The sequence below is a fragment of the Drosophila montana genome, unplaced genomic scaffold (assembly GCF_035044405.1).
Source record: "Drosophila montana isolate Dmon_TW-CO22-7 unplaced genomic scaffold, ASM3504440v1 contig_3833_1, whole genome shotgun sequence".
NCBI classification, from domain to species: Eukaryota; Metazoa; Arthropoda; class Insecta; order Diptera; family Drosophilidae; genus Drosophila; species Drosophila montana.
The window spans coordinates 2,348,914-2,369,220 of NW_026998704.1; the positions used below are offsets into that span (position 1 = coordinate 2,348,914).

The 20,307-nt window shown below is 40.6% G+C and overlaps 3 protein-coding genes and 1 non-coding gene across 6 annotated transcripts; 3 read left to right on the plus strand and 1 right to left on the minus strand.

Moving 5' to 3' along the window:
* The first annotated feature begins 2,866 nt into the window (after positions 1-2,866).
* LOC135437705 (uncharacterized) lies at positions 2,867-4,296 on the plus strand. Of its 2 annotated transcripts, none has more exons than XM_064695745.1 (3): positions 2,867-3,006; positions 3,125-3,471; positions 3,529-4,296. In XM_064695745.1, the coding sequence occupies exons 2-3, from the start codon at positions 3,232-3,234 to the stop codon at positions 4,243-4,245; spliced, it is 957 nt and encodes a 318-aa protein (XP_064551815.1). In that variant the 5' UTR covers positions 2,867-3,006; positions 3,125-3,231; the 3' UTR covers positions 4,246-4,296. The 2 variants fall into 2 exon arrangements, with proteins under 2 accessions (XP_064551815.1, XP_064551816.1); XM_064695746.1 differs by having other exon boundaries at positions 2,873-3,006; positions 3,090-3,471.
* A 536-nt stretch (positions 4,297-4,832) lies between these two features.
* Positions 4,833-10,114, plus strand: LOC135437647 (SAM50-like protein CG7639). 2 transcript variants are annotated; one of them, XM_064695651.1, is made up of 5 exons: positions 4,833-4,998; positions 8,039-8,626; positions 8,699-8,810; positions 9,152-9,710; positions 9,780-10,114. In XM_064695651.1, exons 2-5 carry the CDS (start codon positions 8,112-8,114, stop codon positions 9,929-9,931), a joined length of 1,338 nt encoding a protein of 445 aa, XP_064551721.1. In that variant the 5' UTR covers positions 4,833-4,998; positions 8,039-8,111; the 3' UTR covers positions 9,932-10,114. The 2 variants fall into 2 exon arrangements, with proteins under 2 accessions (XP_064551721.1, XP_064551722.1); XM_064695652.1 differs by lacking the exon at positions 4,833-4,998 and adding an exon at positions 7,863-8,011 and having other exon boundaries at positions 8,087-8,626.
* Positions 5,556-19,747, minus strand: pcs (parcas). The gene is made up of 4 exons (XM_064695650.1): positions 19,214-19,747; positions 7,562-7,624; positions 7,323-7,500; positions 5,556-7,263 (listed from the first exon to the last, which is right to left on the minus strand). Exons 1-4 carry the CDS (start codon positions 19,253-19,255, stop codon positions 6,059-6,061), a joined length of 1,488 nt encoding a protein of 495 aa, XP_064551720.1. The 5' UTR covers positions 19,256-19,747; the 3' UTR covers positions 5,556-6,058.
* On the plus strand, positions 16,348-16,429 carry TRNAL-AAG (transfer RNA leucine (anticodon AAG)). The gene has a single exon. It is a non-coding gene; the product is annotated as a tRNA-Leu (tRNA).
* Positions 19,748-20,307: the final 560 nt, after the last annotated feature.

The following is a 20,307-nucleotide window of genomic DNA, read 5'->3' on the forward strand; positions in this document are numbered from 1 at the left end:
GCATGAAGGATAGGGGAGGGGGAGGGGAGGGGCAGCGTTTATAGCAATTTTACCTGACTTTTGCAGCTTTGTTTGCGCTTGGTCAATAAATGAGCGTAATATTAAGACATTGATTCGAATGGCTAAAACGACATTGGTAGCTCAGTTGAAGCAGAAAAATGCAATGCAATGTTTTCCGTTAACTTTGATTCGTATGGTCAATAGAAGACCGGACAGCCTAAAGCACTTTTCCTGCTTTTCTTCAAGTGAACCCAACAACTAACAAAACGTTTTCTAAAATCTAGTAAACAGAAACTCAACAAAAACTTGAACAACAAAACAAGTTTAACAAAACAAGCAATCGTAAACTCTCTAACCAGGATCTGAATAACCTTTTTAGCAGCAGCTTTAACCAGGTGTAAATATATCAACTGTGTTCTTAGACAAAAAATTTTACTTTATTCGATATAATATAGCCGATTTGAGATAATTTTAAAATATATATATCAATCGGGAATCTAAGCAAATCACTTACGTTAAGTAAACATGATTAACTAGAAATCTGAGCAACACTTAAAAAAAATATATCCGTAGTAAAAAGTTTTAAGAAGAATAGATCAAAGAGCCTAAATAAGGGCTTAAATGTGCCCTCAGTTAAGTTTTGTACGGCATGCGATTTATTTATTGTGTGGCATTTGACAAGTCTTTTCTATTACCTAATGTCAATGAAAATAAGACAATAACTTGTGCCTGGAAAATCTAAGCATAGTGGACACAGCTTCAAAACAAACCTAAAACTTAAATAGACGTTATTGCGCAGTGCTTACCTTGAAGTAGGCAACAATATTTTGCAGCTCAGTTGCAAGATGCTTCACCAAATGACAGCACAAGTGTGTGCTATGGTTTTTAAAAAGTCAACTAACCAAACTTGCTGGACCCCTCCACACACACACACACACACACACAAGCGCGCGCGCGCTCAGGTAAGCACACAGAGAATTTGTGACAAAGCTGCAGCTGCCTGCAAGCATGCAGCACTTTGACATGGATGAAGTCCACCTGTGTATGTGTGTGTCTGTGTGTGTGGCCAACGTGGAGCACAGCGAGCCAAAGGCTAATTCAAAGTCAGAGCGCGCACAATGCGCACAAACAGAAGCGTACCTACCCAACCGTCTTCCTTCCCCCCCCCCCCCTTACTAACCATTGTATTGCATTATGACAGACGCTGCACCTGAAAGTATGCAGTGATTTTTTCCACATGCGCCTCACTTTTAAAAACTGTAAACAAAAACAGGCAACAATAGAAAGGTGGCAATAGTTGACAACGACGCTGTGGAATTCCAAGTGTTCATTGTCCAGAGTTAGCCGCTGCACGCACCACTCCATGCAAGTGTAAGTGTGTGTGTGTGTCTGCGTGTGTGTATTTCAAAGCAGTTGGCATATCAACTGGTCGGACATGGTGTAAACACGTTTAATGTTGTTGCCCCTGTGTTGCACGGGTGCAGTTGCTCCTGCGTCGGCTGCAGTTGCACTGTTGCTGCGTTTAATTTAATCTACTAGTCGAGTTGCTACCTTGACATGGACTAGTCCAGGCACCTCACAAACACACACACACACCCAGACTGCTTAAAGTGGGTGCGTGTGTGTGTGTGTGCGTGTATGTGTGCGTGTGTTTCGGCTGCTTGAGTGCACCGCAAGTCCATTTAACTTAACTTTGGCCGTACATGCACTGGCATCGGTTGGATTTTTGGTCCGGACTAGCTTCTGGCCATCTGGCCCCTCTCTCTGTTTCCCTGTCTCACTGCATCACTCAAACGCACGGCCAAATGGTGACAGGGCTGCGTGTCCATACACATATGTGTGAATGTGCGTGCCTTTATCTGTGTCGGTGTGTGTCTGTGGGCAACGTAATTTGCATGGTCAGCATACAACGGCATCGGCAACGGCAACGGCAGCAGATGGGCCAGGGAATACATATAGGATGAGGGGATGGGGCATAGTGAGGCGGAGGCACAGGTCCAGGTCGAGCGTCCCTTACTTAATTGCATGGTACTGCATTGGCAACTTCATGCTACCGAAATCCAATTGCTGCTACCAGAAAGTGTTTCCTACTTTCGGGCCTGTTACGTCTGCTGCAGCGTTTTCTTAGTGTCAATTCTTAAACATGCATATTGGGTTTTGTTTCTCAACAATTTTTAAGCGTTAATATCAACAAAAGGCGAGCAACAACTTTAAAAACTTGATGGCCAGGTGATTATAGGTCTGACTTTTCCAGAGGTACACATGTGCATGCGTGTGTTCACGTGATCTGAAACATGTGCAGCACTTTTTACGGGTTGCAGCAATGGAACGTTAAAAAAAGTAGTACATTGCACAAGTGCCGCGACACGCAAAACATTAAAAAGGGATTTTTTGTTGTTTTTTTTCGGATTGCGCGTCCTACAGCAGAGTCGGGGAATCAAAATCAGACCGTGTACATATGTATGTTTGTAGTATGACAAGAGCTTCGTAAAAAAAATGGCAAACAAATGGTGCGCATTTGCTGCCGTTTTTTGTTTCACTATCAACCATACGAATCATTTGCAAGCGATTTAATTTCAATTGCATGGGCGTTAATCAATGACAACAAAAGCCAACTGCCATTGAAAATCAACAATAAAACTGATGCATAGAAAAAGGCTGCAAAGTAAACCAGACAATTAAATTGACAAAAGTTGAAATATCATAAAATAGATAAGCAAATAATGTCAGAGTAAAAAATTTAAATGCGCGCCAATGTCGATACAATATGATTACCAACACTGGCCTTGTGCCATTTTCAAGCACTTTAATAATCTTCATGCCGCCACTTCTTATCGAAAGCATATCGTTCGAATTGCAGAGTGTATCAGCCTGCCGCCACCAATTATTACTACCAGAACGCATTAATTCACAAACTTAAAAAAATAAATATAAATAAACATAAGAAGAGATTATTTAGTCGTAATTAGCATGCACTGATATTTGTGATGGCAACTTTAAGTAATGGTAAGAATGCATTTTGATTTCACCTAAAAGACCATGCATTAATAACCAATCGTTCAATTACTTACGTTCCAATTCGGAAAAAGATACAAAAACAATTAATATTTAAACAATCTTAAAGGCCCTCACATTAAGCAATTATCGTAATACGTGACAAGCAATCAAAAAAAAAGGAAGCTTAGGACAAGGCAATAACAAGATATTAGGAAGATTAACAACAAAACACAAATGAACGGCAATCGCAAATTTAAATCGCTGCGGCTTGTGCGCTTTGGCGATGTACTATATGATCAGCAAAAGCGCCTGATAATGCTGTGCCGCTCCTGTCAGCGACATTATTTATCAATGGAGGCATTCCAGACGCATCTAAGCAAATGCATTGCTATCAAGCACATAGTCACGTCCATTGATGAGCTGCAGTATGACGAGGAGAAGCGGGAGACAAGGCTCGTTAATGGAAAGCAAGAGGTAGGTGTGTCCATAAGTTTTATAAGCAAACTATCTATCAAACTTTTTGCCTTTCAGCTGCTCATCTATGAGCCTGACGCAGTGCGGAATATAAACAGCGTGAACTGTGACATAGACTGGGAAGCGGAGCTTGAGGATCCGCGCTGGTACACAGACGACGCTCGGACACTGCCAAACAAAGCAAAACAATCGCCCACCAATGCCAAAGAAAATGTGGCCAAGAGCCGCACGCGCAGTCTAACAGCAAAGGATCTTGAAAAAGAGAAGCAGCCGCATCCGCAGTCGCCCGAATCCCCAGCCAAGCGTATGCGACATTCCACGCCGAAGCGCACCATTCTCTCGAACCAACAACAACACAAATTACGCGCCAGTTTGGAAATGCCTGCAACGACAGCTAAAATCAAAAATGAAATGTATGTTGTGCAAAATATCGTAGACGACTTAAGACGTCTGGAAGCAATGAGAAATGCCCGCCCAGCCAACGCAACAACATCAACAGCAGCGGCAACAACAACAACAACAACCAGTCCAACAGCAGCAAATCCACCCATGGTTTCCATACCCATGCCAGCGGCTAATACGGCCAACGGCGACACCCAACAAATACTCAACAAGCTGCGAGCCTGCGGCGTGGAAGTCAAGCGCCGCAATACACGCGAAACCATGGACAGTTCTAGCGAGGCAGATGCGAAAAAGCAGCTCGCCCTGGATATAATGCGGAAATTGCAATCAAATGGCATCAAGTGCACCAAAGTAAACAATGCTAAGCAATAAACCTAGAAAAATTGTATGCACCTTCAAAATAAATTTGAAAACGCCCGCCCATTCCCAGTTCTACTTAATTTATTAATGAACAAATACAATGAATAAGCTAAACATTAATTGGCGCGATTCTGCGCTTTCAGAAAAGTTTTCTGTCATTATTTAACTAAAAACTTTCACATATGCAAGTGTATATTATTTGCAGAATGGGAATGCTGCTAAATTTTTTATTTGTTGCGTATTTCAAGCGCTTAGGGGAAAAACAAATTTAAACAGCTGTTATAAACAATTGAAATGCCAAACCCGATAGTAGCCAGACTCACGGACTCGACCGGTGCCGTCTCTAGCTGCTGAATTTAGAGATGAGCGATATTTTGAGTCACAATACTGCGACATGTAAATATCAGTGACTCATATTATGTTCTCCATTGCTATATTGCTTATATATTGTATTTTAGCACTAACCGAACATTATCATGTTATATCGACATAATGTTATTTATACTATTATGTCACATTACATGGACATGGGATACTCGTGATGTATATGCACGTGCCTGTAACAGTGATATATCGCACATGTCTCGCATCTCTAGTTGATTATTAGTTGGTGCCGCACGCGTGCGTTTCAAGTCGAAAGAAATTTGTTAAAAATTGTCTGGCAAAGGCGCCTTTCAGTTTGTTTATATTTTATAAAAATTTCTAACTGAATCCGCCAAATTCGACTGTCGCGTGTGGCCAGCAAACGCAGTGGCACGAAATCAGGTAAGTCTTCCTAGAGCCATTGGCTTACATAATTTTCGGGCTTCTGCGGGCCAAATTTGTTTTGCTTCTATAGATTTGTGTCGAACTGCAGGCAGCAAATGACATCATACTTTATTATAGTTTTTAGGCGCCTTAAACTGCAATAGCTAATGAGTTGCATACTGAATACTATATGGATCTTTAGTGGAGCATTTTTGAATAAAGTTAAGCTATCGTCTCTTATGGTAAACTTGATAACATGCGGGTTGTTTAGAAAACAAGCTAAGAATGAATTACTCCCAGCAGAACCGTTAGTTTTAAGTCAGTTATGACAAGACAGACCCAATGTCTATGCAGGAATATAAAACATATCTGTCTGTCAGTTGAGATTCTTTTGAAACTAACTGGATCAGTGTTTCATAAGGAAAGACAATTTCGCATTTCAATTACAATGTAAATTTTTATTTTTTTAAATTGAAAATTGTATTTTAACTACACTGAAATACTTGTTTGCCTTCTTCTATGCACTTTTCCACTTACATCCTTCACAATCTTTGAGAATTTCGCCAAAACGGCTAATTGAATTCGTTTCAGTTGCATTTCTCATTTTCGAACGGGTGCCCTTTTCTTTTCGCTCTCTTTTTTTTTTGGTGTTATTTTAGGCTAAACTATTTAGTGCATGTGCCCATTTTCGTGTGCTCTTTAATAAGTGAGTTGCATTTGTTTTTTGTTATATTTTTCTTTTTGTTTTTTGTTAAACATTAACTTAAAGCTGCTTATTGCTAAGCGCCTGCTTTGAAGTTTGCACCCAAATGCAGGACACTCAACTTTACTCAACATTTATGATACTTAATAGATACGAAAATAGATGTAGATATATATGCTATATATATATATATATATGTTTGTAGGCAATATTCAATATTCAGTGTGAACTAAATGCGTTTCATTCACTTGCGTTCACGTTTACAATTCATTTAATATAAACTAACTTTAAATTTGATATACGCGTAACGGCTGTAGAGTTTCTAGAGACTGGCTGCGCCTGCTGCCGCTGCTGCTGCTGCTGCCGCTGCTGCTGCTATTCGAGGGAGCGACGTCGCAGTTGCCTGCGGACGCTGCCCATGGCAGCGCTGCTGCGGTCGAGCAGCTCGTTGGAGAGCCGCGCTAGTAGGGGCAGCTCACGCATGGAAACATTCACCGATGGCAACGGCGCCAGATGCTGCTGCAGCTTCTTAATGGAGCTCGCTGGGTTGCCGGGCTGATGCTGCGGCGTGACGGGCAGGCTGTGGGCAACTGAGACGGCGGTGTTGATTTTGATGACAACATCTCTGGCGTCGACATCGTCCACGTCGCTGTGGCGCTTGAGCGCCTCGGCGCCCAGTGAATCTGGCCGCAGCTCTGTGGATTTGGCGCGCTCGGTTTGCTGATGCTTGGCCGCTTCCTTAAGCATCATCAGATGATCAAGCTTGTCAACCGTAGCCTTCAGCTCGTGCTCCCACACATCATTCTGCTGCTGACCGTCGCCGCCTTCGATGGGTCGCACTGCGAGTATTTTGACCTTTTGGCGTAATGCCTCCAACTGACGTTCATCGACAACGCCGCGGAGCTCGTTACCCAATCCTGTTTCATCGTAGTCGCAGACATTGTCCCCCTCCGCTTCGTCCTCCGTTTCAACAGTGGACTGCGTGGCTGCGGTGCCAGCGCCCAGAGACATTTGACTGCCCGCTATCGATGGAAAGTCGCATTTTTCCAGCTCAAGCTGGAAGTCTGGCAGCGATGGCAACGCACTGGAGGTGGGAGTGTTGAGTTCGGCGCCCACGCCCGGCTCACGTGGTCCGGGCGGTGGCGGAGAGCCGCTTAACGCTGGATAATCACCGCGCTGCCTGTGTATGTCCTCGCTGATGCGCTCTAGATTTCGCAGGGCCGTGGAATAGGTCGTCTTGGCACAGCCCACCTGCTGCTGGAGCTCCTGTATGCGATTCTTTTGGGTCTGCAGCTGATCCTGGCAGACCTGCTTCTCCTCGAAGTAAGGGCGCGATTTATTAATGCTGCGCCTGAAGCGATCCTCCAGCTGCTGCAACTTCTGCTCGGCGAGGTGAAATTGCCGCGTGCGTCGCTGATGTTCCGCATGGCAGTCGGCCTTCTGTTTCTCCGCATCCATTACCTTCTGTGTGGCATGATTGAGCATCTCCTGCCAGGCATTGTCGAACTGCCATTCATGAGAGTTGGACATGAAACGCTGCTCGGCCAGCGCCACCGTTTCCTTGGCTGCCGCATGGATTTCTGTAAGAATGCACTATCCATTAGCAGACGCTCCAAATGAGATTTGCCGATTTACTCACCATTGGCACGCTGAAATTTGACTGCCGCCTGTTGGCATTCGATTTGCGCCTCGCGTGCCTTGTCCAGCGCCTCGTAGTAGGGACGCGCCTTCTCAATGCAGTTGCCCAGCTTCTTGGAGGAGAGTTTCAAGCGGCGCGTCGACTCATTTAGCAGTATGCGAAACGTCGAGTTCGCCTCCTATTAATGGATAACAACATATTACTGAGTGCTGGCTTTGGGGGCATTTAGTTTGAATTACCTCCAATTCGATTTCCAGCTTATTAATCTCATCCGTAGCGCTATTGAGATTCTCCAGTTCAATCTGAAAAGTAAACAATCAGGAAGAAATCTTTAGTATGAGAAACAAAGGCCACCATTTCTTAAACTTATTGTTCTGTTTTATTCGAAGAGACTTTTTCAAATTTTTGACAGCTTATATTCGAATTTAATAAATTGTATATATATTACGTCAAGTGTGTCGCATATGACGCATTAAATTATGGCTTTAAAAAAAAAGGGAGAAGAGTATTCCAAACCAGAAAGAAACTTGCATTTTTACAGATACGAAAATCACTTGAATATGTTTGTTTATAGATTATAGCTTTACTTTCGAATAGTGCTATTAAAATGCTATCTGGAAATCAAAATTATTTCAAATATATTTTGTTTTGTTTTCATAAAGTTATACGCGTGGCACCTATACAACTATGTAAATATATGTTTATTTTATTTGCAGTTGTTGCCAGCCAACTAACACAAACATCATCAACACCTGCCCCACCAGTCTCCCCACTAAAGAACCCACAGAAATGTCCAAGTCGCCAAATGGCGGGTCCTCGCCTAGGGATCCGAACAGTAAATACGATCTGAGCAAAATAAACGCACGCGTGGATCGGGTGAACGTGAGTGGGCTGCTCCGCACCCACAACGACTATGTGATGCGCGCCGCCGAGGGGCTGTTCAAGGCGGACAACTTTCAGCAGCTGATGCTGGAGGCGATGGCAGCCAAATCGTATCTGCATGAGCTGGGCATATTCAAGGATGTGAGCGTGCACATTGACATTAGTCGGGGTGCGGATGCCTCACCCCAAGGGTATGAGGTGACGCTCAAGGGCAAGGAGTACACACGCATCATGGGCTCGGCGGGCACGGAGATTGGCCAAAACGAGGGCTCTCTACGCACGGAGCTGACCATACCGAATATACTGGGCCGCGGCGAGAGCATATCGCTGCAGGGCAGCTACAGCAGCACCAGAGCAAACGATCTGCAGCTCAAATTCTGGAAGCCTTTCTTTCACACGCGCTTCCGAGAGAATCGACCCGAGTAAGCCGCCAATTCTATAGCTTAATCGTTAAACACTTAGCTGATTACTAATTTTAATCTCTGCCCTAATAGGATATCGTTCAGCATATTTCGGCAGACAGATCGATATGACATCAGCTCGTTTCAGACAACTAATCTGGGCTATTTGCTGGACTTTAGCGCACACACAATGCTGGGCGTGGATGTAAGTTAAAATGGGATAATAATAAATTTAGAGTTCAGCCAATTGCACCGTGGGTGCTATAATTATTAATAATTAATATGTTTAGAGATTAGGTTTGACAGAGAGTTAACGGCTGCATTTTTAGCGCGTTTCCATATTTCATGTTATAATTATAATACTTTCTGCAATGGTATAAAAACCAAAACCAGATGGCCTGTTAACATTTGTCTGTTATTCTAAAAACAGCTGTTAAAAATAATAACAGCTGTTTAAAGACAACCCATAACAGGAGAGTCTTAACTACATTATAATACTAATTCGAATGCCGAATTGTAATCTATCTTTTTCTGCTTTACACACAGCTCACACACTCGCTGCAGTATGAGAACTCGATTAGGGACGTGGGTCTGTTGAACAAGTCGGTGCCCTTCGCAATACGCGATCACAGTGGACCCAAATTGGCATCGCTGCTGCGTTATTCGCTTATCTTTGACAATCGGGATGCCAGCGTGTTTCCCACGCGCGGCTTTCTGCTGAAGTCCGTCAACGAGTATTGCGGCTTGGGTGGCAACATTGCGTACACCAGCAGCACGGCGCACGGGGAGATGAACGTGCCGCTTTTTGCCGGCTTGGTGGCACAGTTCTGTGCACGGGTCGGCGTCCTCAAGGAAACGAAAAAGACCACTGTGCTGCCCATTAACAATCTATTCTACTGCGGTGGACCGCTGACTTTGCGCGGATTCAAGTACGGCGGCGCCGGGCCAGTCATCGATGGCACGCCCATTGGTGCACAAACGTTTTGGTGCACGGGCGCACATCTGTGGACACCGTTGCCGTTCGCAGGCGTCTTCAAGGGCCTGGCTAGTCATTTTCGGTTGCATTTCTTTTACAATATGGGCAATAGCAATTCCTTTACAACGGGTATGTAGACAAAGAATCTTAACTCAGAGCAGCTAGAGCTAGATAATTCAACTATTTCTTTTTTCGCAGACAACATGCGCAGCGCCTTTGGCTTGGGCCTAGCTGTAAAACTGGCCGAGCGTGCTCGGATCGAGCTGAACTACTGTGTCCCGGTGCGTAGGCAGAGCACTGACAAGGTCTTGAATGGTTTCCAGTTTGGCATTGGCTACGAGTTCGTCTAAATCTAAGATTTAAATTGCAAGTGTACTTAGCTATAGAAGCCTGAGAGTCGCCCACAAAAGCAAATATGCGAAATGTTTAGCTGCCCAACAATAGTCACTGTTCAATTTTACTCCATGATATCTTGTTGTATTTTCTTTGTCAATGCATTTTTCATCCTAAAATTTATTTGTAAACTAGAACAATTATTAAGTATAGTTTATAAGGAGTGTATATAAAAAAACAAAAAAGGTTGAAACAATAACAAATATATTTAAACAAAATTGTTAAACGAAAAAAATGGGTAAATGTATTTAAGTGCAGATGAGCCGATAAATCAGTGTTAAGAACAACAAGGTTCCCGGTTCGAAGACCCTTGCAGCGAGTGCTATTTAAAAGTTACATTATATAAAATTATTAACGTTCTCAAATATAAATTAAATCACATTTAAAGAAAAAAAAAGTAATGTCGTTTATAAGTCTAGTGAAGAGCTCCGCTAAACAATGAAGTAACGCGTACCCTCCGTGGAGTGATAACAAAACGTGTTGCTATTGCCCCATGTGAACATGAAATTGCTTTTTGAGCAGCGAATTCCAAAGCAAACCTAGGGGCACACAAGATACATATTTATAAAAACTACTCGTCGTGCAACGAACCCGAACCCCAGCCCAGATAAACAACCACCACACGCGACCCGCAACTCAACGCACATCACCACACTAACGTCAGCGATTCCACCAGCACAGCGGCTATTTAACATAGCAGCAAACAGCATGTAAACTAACATTTCCGCCTGCCACAACTACGGCATTGCCCTAACAGAGATGAATGATGTGAACTTATGGCTGAATGAACATTCATTATTGAAAATTTCCCATGTCATTTACGCGATTTAAGTCTTAATAAAACGAATAGCTTACAAATTAATTACTGCTGAGCATTAGACTGGCACAGCATTACCCCGCTCAGTAAGACGAATGTGAGTGCAGAGAGATGGCAAAATATTAATTCCCATAAGTGACATGGGAAATTTGCTCAATTTGGCATAGGTTTTAGTGTATCGTTGATTATTCCCTGCTGCTGTTTACGTGATACGAGGAATTGCTTGTTGAAAACGTATTTAAAATTCCCAAATTGTTTAGTCGGCGGGCGTGCACCAGCTCCGTCCATTGTTATGGATCGCTGAACTGCATGCGGTTACAGTTTTTGTTTTGGTTTGTTGTGGTCGTAGTAAAAAACAAAATAAACTGGTTTTAATTATCATATTTTTCGACTGAATTTTGTCTGCGTGTGTATCCATACGAGATGGTATGTGTATGTTTTTGTATCAGCTTTTATTAAGCTTGTCCCAGTTTGATTTTTATCGTCGTCGTTGGGCATTTCTTCACATACCGGATGTACAAAAGGGGCATGTAAAGGTGGTTTATACATATATATGTATTTGTGTGTGTGTGCGTGTGTGAGAGAGTGTGTATCTGTAACGGAGCGGACCAGCGCAGGGCAAGTCTGGAAGCTGATTGATTTAAAGGCCAAGACAAACGCGCAAGCAGCTTAGACCGGTTTCTGTTTACCTTTTGGCTGGCCCCTAAAAACTAGTTTCACATGCGCTGCAGAAATTTCAACAGTTGAACTTTCCAGGAATTCGCTGGCATCTGGCCATGGCGATGGCACAAAGGAGGTGCACACTTTTTCGGTCTGGCTTTGGCTGGCATTTGCCTTGCTGCAAAGTGCTTGTTAATTAAAACTTTTTCAACGCATTTGGCTTACAGGCTTATTACCCGATCTGGCGCTTACAATTTCCTAACAATTTTCATGCGCAACATGCAACAAAACACAACGGAATATAAAGCTAGTTAGCTAAAGTTATAAAGCGAGTTAACACCAGGGCGCCCCCTAGCGGCGCAAACAACGCACTAATTAATTCCGTCGTGTGCAGCGGCCCTTAAAGAGGCAAAGACCTTTTAAGCAAACACAATTATGTAGTCAATACCCAGTCAATGAGGACTGACATCGTAAAAACTATATGACACTGCAATTTGCATTGTAAAAACCCAGCCAGATGCTAAATTATTTATTTACCAGCCAGCTGTACTTACTTATGGATATGAGCACGCAAAAACATTTGATTGACAACAATGAAGTAGCAACAAAATAAATTTATTGTGGGTAAACTAAATGCTGAAATGACGCGACTCAGAATGTTACTTGTAAATATTTGCGCAACTTTTACGTAGCTTTATTTTTTGCGAAATACTTCTCAATATCGCAATAGAGAAGCAATGCGAGAAGATAAGGAATACGTCGCAGATAAATTTATTCGTGATATATAGAAAACAGATTCTGGTTTCAGGCTGCATTTGGATATATTCCAAGAACAAAGAAACCTATTCTTCTTTAAAGACATTTGTATTCTCTTTATTCTTCATTTTATTATACTTATTCTAGTACACGACAATCTCAGCATAGTAACATTTATTGTAGAGCAAATAAATGTTGCAAAAACGACTTAGAATTTCACTTTAAATCTTTGCGCAATATTTACGTATTTCTTTTTAGACGAGTGTGCAAAAAGCTTTAAAGAGAGGCAAAGTAAAACAAAAAACTAGACATAAAACAGCTTGACGTCAAAGAAAAGTCTTTAAATGTTTATGTTTATGTTAATACTTTTGTGTATCTAACTTTCTATATTCAAGAGAATTTCTAGAAATTCCAATTCTGAACACACCAAGCTAACAAATTATTGATTAATTGATGCATACGTCAGCTGCTTAAATGTTAAAGCTTCTCCCGCTGACAGGGTCAAAATTACGTGAAACACGGCCTAGAGCAGGCGGTAAACGTTGGCCAATCACGCGATGTGCTGACGTTTTTTGCATTCATCAAAGCTGGGAGGTGCAAGCCACAAAGGGCAACAGAGCTCAAACTGAGTCACAGACTATATAAATCAAATGCAAAAGGTTACAAGCGAAGCGAGGCACGTCCAAGTAAAAGTATCTGCAGTCAAGCACATTTCCAGATGACGTGTTCCCTTCTCGAGCAGCGAATTTAACAGACACGCGGGCGTCGTACACAAACTGCCGCCAAAGTTGATGATTACGTTCGTTTTGTTTTCGACATTTAAAAAGATGCTAGATAGCTGGGAAGGGGCTAACCAAGTTGTGTAACCTGAGCGTAATGGCAGCTTCAGCAAGTTCTTGGAGCTTAAAGAAACCTGGCAAACTATTTTGGCGAGAGCAAAATAAAAGTGAAGCTTACGGTTGGATATGGATATGGGTAAAAAAAAAGATGTCGAAAGAGTGAAAATCAGCATGAAAATGTTAATGTTTTTATCTTTATACAAGGCTTAAGAACATAACTAAGCAAAAATCATTCATATAATACTCCAAATTAGAAAGTTTGTGAGAAATTTAAATATTTTTTATTGGTGCCAATTAACTAGCCGTTTTGCAGATCGCTTTATAGAAGATTGGATAATTTTGGAATTTTTTTAAAATGTGTCTTACATTTGTAAGTTTAAAGAACTTAAAGCACAATTTTTAGAAAAAAATGTAGACATTATTTAATTAGGACAACTTAAAACTTAACTAACGCTTTCAATATATTTAAGAAACTTTGTGAGATATAAAAAAAAAATATAGTATAAGGGATTTTTTTGGCAACTTTAATTCCATAAGTTTCTGTAAGTTTCTAACTATTTTTTTGCAAAACTCTGCTGAAAATAATAATATTTCAACTAGTTTTACTTTGATATATTAATTCTTTCGACTCAATAAAATGGGTCAATTGGGAATTTCACCAAAAACATAAACAACTCGGGCTGATAAAAACTGCGTTTTATCGTTAAATATGTGTTTATTTACCCTAGACGAGAACAAGAAACATCTGTACAAAGCTTCAACAGCTCAGCTTCCACAATGTGAGCCTAGAAAGATGCGTCTGCCACACACAGACAACTTTATATTGACGCAGCTTGTCGAATCGATCCGAGTCGAAAATGTCTACTTTGAGTTTTGTGACCAAATTACAAGAGAATTATTCCATGCCAAGCCAAAGCTGGACATAGTATTTTTCATTAGCTTATTAATTTGCCCGAACTCGCAGCCGTTGAGGACACGCCCCTGGACAACTTGGAATGACGCCAGCCCGGCAACTGAGGCAGGCAGACAACAGTTCGCAGTCCGCAGTCAGCTGCTATCGAGTGGTGGCGTGATGTCTTGATGCCTAGTCCTACGGCCTGGGCCTGGCCTGACCTGACCTGACCTAGTTGCGGTGGCCTCGTGCCAGCCCTAACCAACGGCGAAGCCTTCAGCTATTGCTGCGTAAACATTTGCAATCGAGGCAGGAAATGCGAGCCGTAATGTCAGCCATATTCATCGATTTGTTTTTTAGCGACAGGAGAAGCGGGCAAAGTGGCACGTGTAAGGCACACAAAAGGACATTCAACTCGATCTCAGGTGCTTCTGCGTCATTAGAAACGTAATGCGACATAATGCACACATATTCATACATAAATATACATACATACGCATGTATTGGGGGCAGCAGAAACTTTCAGCTTAGCTTTGCCTGAAGTGGGCCTCTGGCAGGGCTTAAATGTTTTGGCCAAAACTAAACTAGCACAAGTGTTGCCGTTGCCGTTGCCATTGTTGTTGTTGTTGTTGTTGTTGGAGGTACCGAGAAAGTGTTGTTATATAAAGCAGAGCATGCCACCGAGAGGCTCTGGTGTCTGGGCGCAACTCAGCGTAAAACGCAATTGACCGCAACAATTTTAATTAGCCCAAAAGTTGAACCCAAAAACAGAGACCAAAAGTTATGTCAACAATGTGAAGCCAATGAGAAAAATCCGCTAATGAGAAAAGTTATTGAAGTAAAAGATTTCAGGCCCTATAAATTATGAGCTTACGGTCCAAAGTCAAACAAAAGAGTTTAGATAAGATTCTGTTATTGAATCTATTTCATACAGTAAAAGCTTCTTTTGGATAAAAGAATAAGTTTGCATTTTCTAAAGAGAAAGCCAACAAAACAAAATTAGGTTTCTGTGTTCCATGGAATGCAAAGCTAAGTGTTTGTTATTTTATTAAAAAATATGATTAAATCTCTTATCCTATAAATATCGTCTTAGGTAGAGAGTGCTTTATGGTTAATCATAATACAGCTGCCATTGTTCGCAGGGGAGTACAATTAAAGAGGAAATCGAAAATATAACAAAATTGTTAGCTATATAACTGGAAGTATTCAGAAATAAATTCAACAAATGAGTTCATATTGCTTTTGGGGGGCACTCACTGAGACTTGCCAAGCTTGGAATTCTGCATAAAACTTTTACTAAACTCTATTAAACTCAGTTGCTAGTTTAAAGCACCTTTTATCTTGAAGTACAAAAAGTCGAATGGCTTTCCGCTATTTAATGATGAAAACATTTTCTACTCTTTATGCAAGTGACCTTTGAAAATTAGCAAAGCTCTGAGGAAATTGCATTAAAGTCTTTCGCAACTTTTAAAGTTCAAGAAATTGCAAACGAATTGCTGTTGAAAGAAGTTAATAGCTTGTGAAAGCGATAAGATTCCTCTTGATATGGAAACAAACTCGAATTTGATTGATAACACGAGGTGCAAACATGTTCCCAGTTGTAGTCTTGTCAAGATTTCTGTCTGGAATAGCATTTCGATTTATATAAGCCACAGACAACACATAACAAAATTGCTTGGCCCATTTTGCTGGCGGCAATAGAAATTAATTAATTAAAGCAAAACACAAACAAACATAAACAAATGCAAATTGTGTGCGGTAACCGCTGGCAAAATGTTTCCACAGATTTCTGTTATGCATCATTGAAGAGGCAACTGCTGAGGGCGCCTCCAAGATGCCGTCAAATAACAAATATGGCAAACAATTTGCGCGGAGACAACAAACAGCCAACGAAAAGGAAAGCAAGTTTTTAAAGCCGCATTGAAAATACACTGCGATATTTTACTATGGTTAATAATAGAGACTAAAGACGAAAGAGCAAGAAAAAAGGTAATAATTATTATTGACGAGGCAGATGATAGTAAGTCTCATTAGTAGTATTTTTCATGTGCCTTCCAAGTTTCAAGTTATTTTAACGTCTGTTAGATCATCTTGCTTATGAAATTTGTAAATTGAGTCTGGGTTGCATTTAAGTGCGAGCGAGACAAAGTCATCCGCTTAAGTTTCAATTGCCGCACTGACGCGATGGTGAGATTGAGATAAAAATAAAAGCAAGCGGGGGCGAGAAAAACACAGCGAACGACGTGTGGGAGCGTCTCCCATTGTTGCAAGTGCAAGGCAGCAAAAATCTTATTGTGTGTGATTGCTTTTATTTTTATAAAAATTCTCGACAATTTACGCCCTCCACATTCGAGTAAAGTGCGTCAACGAAAAGTATGAGGAATATATTTGAGCGATGCTCGGACACAGGGTAGCGTGGCCGAGCGGTCTAAGGCGCTGGTTTAAGGCACCAGTCTCCTCGGAGGCGTGGGTTCGAATCCCACCGCTGCCAAGTGATTGAAGTTTCTTTTTTATTAAATTAAATTTATGGAAATGTATTTAGATATTCTGTACAACATTCCGTCAAACTAGGTAATTAGTATTTGCTTTGTGCTTCCCGATTTTCTTATACTTGTAAACTAATCAGTTGCTATGGTAGTTAGATTACAACACACTCTGAGTCATTAGTGTACCTTATAAGTACATACAGCGACTTGTATATGACTATAACTTATACATATATATATATGATTTGTCGGCAGGCTTTATGTGATTCATAAGTGTTTGTCGTGTTCTCTATATCGCGTCTCACCTTGCTGGCAAATAAGGTGCCCATGTATCGTGTTTTATTAGTCATTAGCATAAATTTGGCTAGACATGGATAAAGTTTCCGTTCGTTATCAAATTATCAAGTGGAACAAGGTAACACACCGATATTGTACGCAAACTCAAATTTTATACGAGTTTAAATAAAGAGAATCTCGGACGATCGATTCTAAGCTTCAATGCATAATATAATGCAAATCTATGTTTTATTCATTAACCGTAAAATGCAATTCGTATTTATTTCAGGAAACACCAAATGGTGATTTCATAATTTATCACTTATATATAGTTTTTTTTCAGGTTACTATAGCAGTATTATCGTATCAGTGATAAGTGTTAACTAATTGCACAGCTCACGTTGAAGAAAATTTAAATACGCTATAAAAGAACTGAAAAAAAACTTCCCCCACACACATGACCAGACTTTGGCACTGCCGCACTTGACGCGTGTGAGAGGCAGCGGTGTTTGCCAGACTTAAAAAACAAATACGTTTGATCGCAAATAAAAACAATGAAACAGCTGTCCAAATCGAAGATAAAGATGAAAAAAAAGCCTTTTCGTATTCATTTTGTTGTTGTCTTCTTTTTGCTTTCTTTGTCGTACGCCCGCAGACGTCATCAAGTGTCTTGTCCTCTATTTATACACATGTTTACTCATTCGCTAAAACCTACTTCTCTCTCCCTCTCTTACTGTCTCACTTGCTCTCGCTATTGACGTGTGGGCGACATCTTTGATAAGACAACGGCAACGAAATTGCACGCGCTATAAATTTCATTGATAAACAAACTCAGAAAAGCTGAAAAAAAATAACAACAAACAGGTGCCAACATAAGAGGAAGTGGTGCATAAAGCATAGAAAAGCTACCAAAGCGCAGCACATAATAAAATAAATAAATATTTATGATCATTTTTCTGTATGTGCATACATACATGGTTATGTATGTATGTATGTACATTCAAACGTGTTTAAATGTATTAAAAGGTTATTTGTAAATATTCGCTTATATGCATAAAACAGGTTTTTTTGCGAAGAAGCTCGAATTCTGTACATGCGGCAAATGCGTAAATTCTTTTTCCCTATATTCATCTGCTGTCTCACTCCCACACACACAATAACGAATACACAGACATGCCGAACGTTCCAATCAAATCACATGCCTCTACATCAATTTTTTGTAAACGTTTTCGCAGCGTGGGATCTTTTTTGTGTATAAAAATAGACAAATGGCGGCCGGGTGGAAAATGATTGGACTTGATGGGATTCCTATTTATTGAGTTGTGCAGCGAAGCAGGTTAAAAATAATGAATAGCTTCATAAATAAGCATAAGCAATACCAAAAAGCATTGAACTTTTTACTGAAATTAACATTCCAAAATTTGTTTATTACTTCATATCAAACAATGCACGGAATCAATCCAACACGCTCAGAGAAAAGACATAAGAATCGACAAAAAATAAACTAAACAAATTAATTTATTCAAACTGCGCACGGGGCTCTCAAACCCGACATCGAAAATACAACATTTACTTTTGTATTGCTTCGGGCAAAAATTTGCGCATTTGTTTTCATCTGCTTGCGTCGGCGTTTTGGCATTTCCCTAACTTTTTAATTTTATGCATGCCATTGCCATACCTAACATTCCCATGCGAGTTATGCTCTCCCGCTTCCACTCCCTGAGCCGCACCTAACGGCGACCAACTGCACTGAGTTTGTCTTTGGTCACACAAATCCAATGGCCACACACTGCGGACAGACTGAGCACACGCACATAATAGAATATGTATGAATGTGAGTTGTAAAGTACGCACAAAGGGCATACAACGCAATTACTTGGAAGAGGCAGCATGACAAAAATACTTGACAAGGACATGAGCGTTTGTAAGGAAGGGAGAAAACGGAACAGAGGCTACGTCTGGAAATGCGCAGAGACAAAAGCGACAGAAAGGTTGTTCAGCTGTTTTGTCAAGTGCTTAACATCAGTTCACATGAATATTTAACACTTGCATTAAAGGAAGCGCACAATTTGTTTAATTGCCAGGCAAAACGTTATGAAAATTGATTTTTTTTGTTGAACAAAACAAAACAGCTAAACGCAGTCAAGCGTCAAGCAACAAATGCGCATGCAATAAACTAAATAAATATGTAAATGTTAAGTGAATAACTAACGTCGCCTTCCTGTAAAAGGCTTTGCCAACTGTCAAACTAATTAATAGTGCACCAGTGAGCAAGAGACAGGGAGAGAGAGTGAGATGCGACATAAGCAGAGAGCGCCACAAAATCAACTAACAAACAAAGACTAGTGAGACAAAAACAACAATTAAACTTGTCAAGGCAACAACAGCTGAGCATTGTTGTTGTTTTTTTTTTCTCTCTGTTTGTTATATGCGCTTGGCAGTGCCTGGCACGAATGATGACTGAGGGTGCGGGTCAAGAGGGGCACACACGTGCATTTTAGCTTTGGTCTCACCTGAATTTGCGGGTCCAGCTCGCTGTCTTCAGTATTTGACATTTTGAACTACGAGCAATTTGTTGCTTGCCAAATCCAAGTTTTTAATTTGCGACAGCCTTTTAATTTCAATTTCGTTTCACTTTTGTCGCCAGCTGCTGCTGCTCTGTTTGCGCCTTTTTCAATTAGTTTGCATTTGCATTTTCACTTGCATTTATTGGCCAGCGTAACTATGTATTTGCCTTTTGCTCTGCCTGGGGCGCACTTTATGGTAGAATTTAGTTGGGCAATAATCACGAGTGCGTCCACATGTGTGAGTGTCCGTTGCCAAGATTATGCAAATACTTTTCACATTGGGAATTTGATGAATTTAACAAAATTTAAAAATAATAATAGCATTTGTTGTACTGCGTTGTTTGTGTGATGCAAGAAAGCGAACGAAAGGGGCCGACGCGAACGGAATCTTTACTACAGGAATATATTAAAATGGATATAAATAACTGTGGAAACACAATTCTGCTATTGTTTTTTTTTTTAATTATTTAAATTTAATTTGTTTGTTATTGTTGATATAAATGCTAACACTATCTTAAAATTATTGGAGCGTCCGAACGCGGTGTAAGTGAAAAGCAGACTCAGTGTGACCGCAAATGGCTGGCACTGATATACCGCAAATGGTCGCGTTTATCGATACATATCGATATAATTAGTAATATTGTCAATCCCACTTGTAAAAATAAATATGGATAATTTCTTTTACATTAATTTAAACTGTGTAGTACATCCAAGTAAGTCTTTAATGTGTCAGCTTAAAATGAAAATTGTGGAGCGTTAGGAGCAACTCTGTTTGGATAAAACATGTTAAATGAGGAGTCATATGTAAAGTGTGGAGTAAAAGTGAGTATTACTGTTAATTAAAAAATACCATTTCAAATTCAAAATGTAAGCGCGACATTTAAAAAGCTGTTTTCTGATTCATTAAATGTTTACAGTTTTATTTGAATTCTTGAATAAAAATATGTCGATCATTTTTACTATGAAATTTTATTTTAATTGTTTTCGTTTTGTTTTGTCCATTATGTGCTTTACATGTTGTGTGATTTCTTTTGCATTTA

Excerpts from the sequence above, each read along its gene's own strand:
- LOC135437705 (XM_064695745.1), top strand. The coding sequence starts at position 3,232 with ATGAACGGCAATCGCAAATTTAAATCGCTGCGGCTTGTGCGCTTTGGC. Across the intron at positions 3,472-3,528 it reads TCGTTAATGGAAAGCAAGAG|CTGCTCATCTATGAGCCTGA; the intron begins GTAGGTGTGTCC and ends TTTGCCTTTCAG.
- LOC135437647 (XM_064695651.1), top strand. The coding sequence starts at position 8,112 with ATGTCCAAGTCGCCAAATGGCGGGTCCTCGCCTAGGGATCCGAACAGT. Across the intron at positions 8,627-8,698 it reads TTCCGAGAGAATCGACCCGA|GATATCGTTCAGCATATTTC; the intron begins GTAAGCCGCCAA and ends CTGCCCTAATAG. Across the intron at positions 9,711-9,779 it reads TAGCAATTCCTTTACAACGG|ACAACATGCGCAGCGCCTTT; the intron begins GTATGTAGACAA and ends CTTTTTTCGCAG.
- pcs (XM_064695650.1), bottom strand. The coding sequence starts at position 19,255 with ATGTCAAATACTGAAGACAGCGAGCTGGACCCGCAAATTCAG. Across the intron at positions 7,625-19,213 it reads AGCTGGACCCGCAAATTCAG|ATTGAACTGGAGAATCTCAA; the intron begins GTGAGACCAAAG and ends TTTACTTTTCAG. Across the intron at positions 7,264-7,322 it reads CAAATTTCAGCGTGCCAATG|AAATCCATGCGGCAGCCAAG; the intron begins GTGAGTAAATCG and ends GCATTCTTACAG.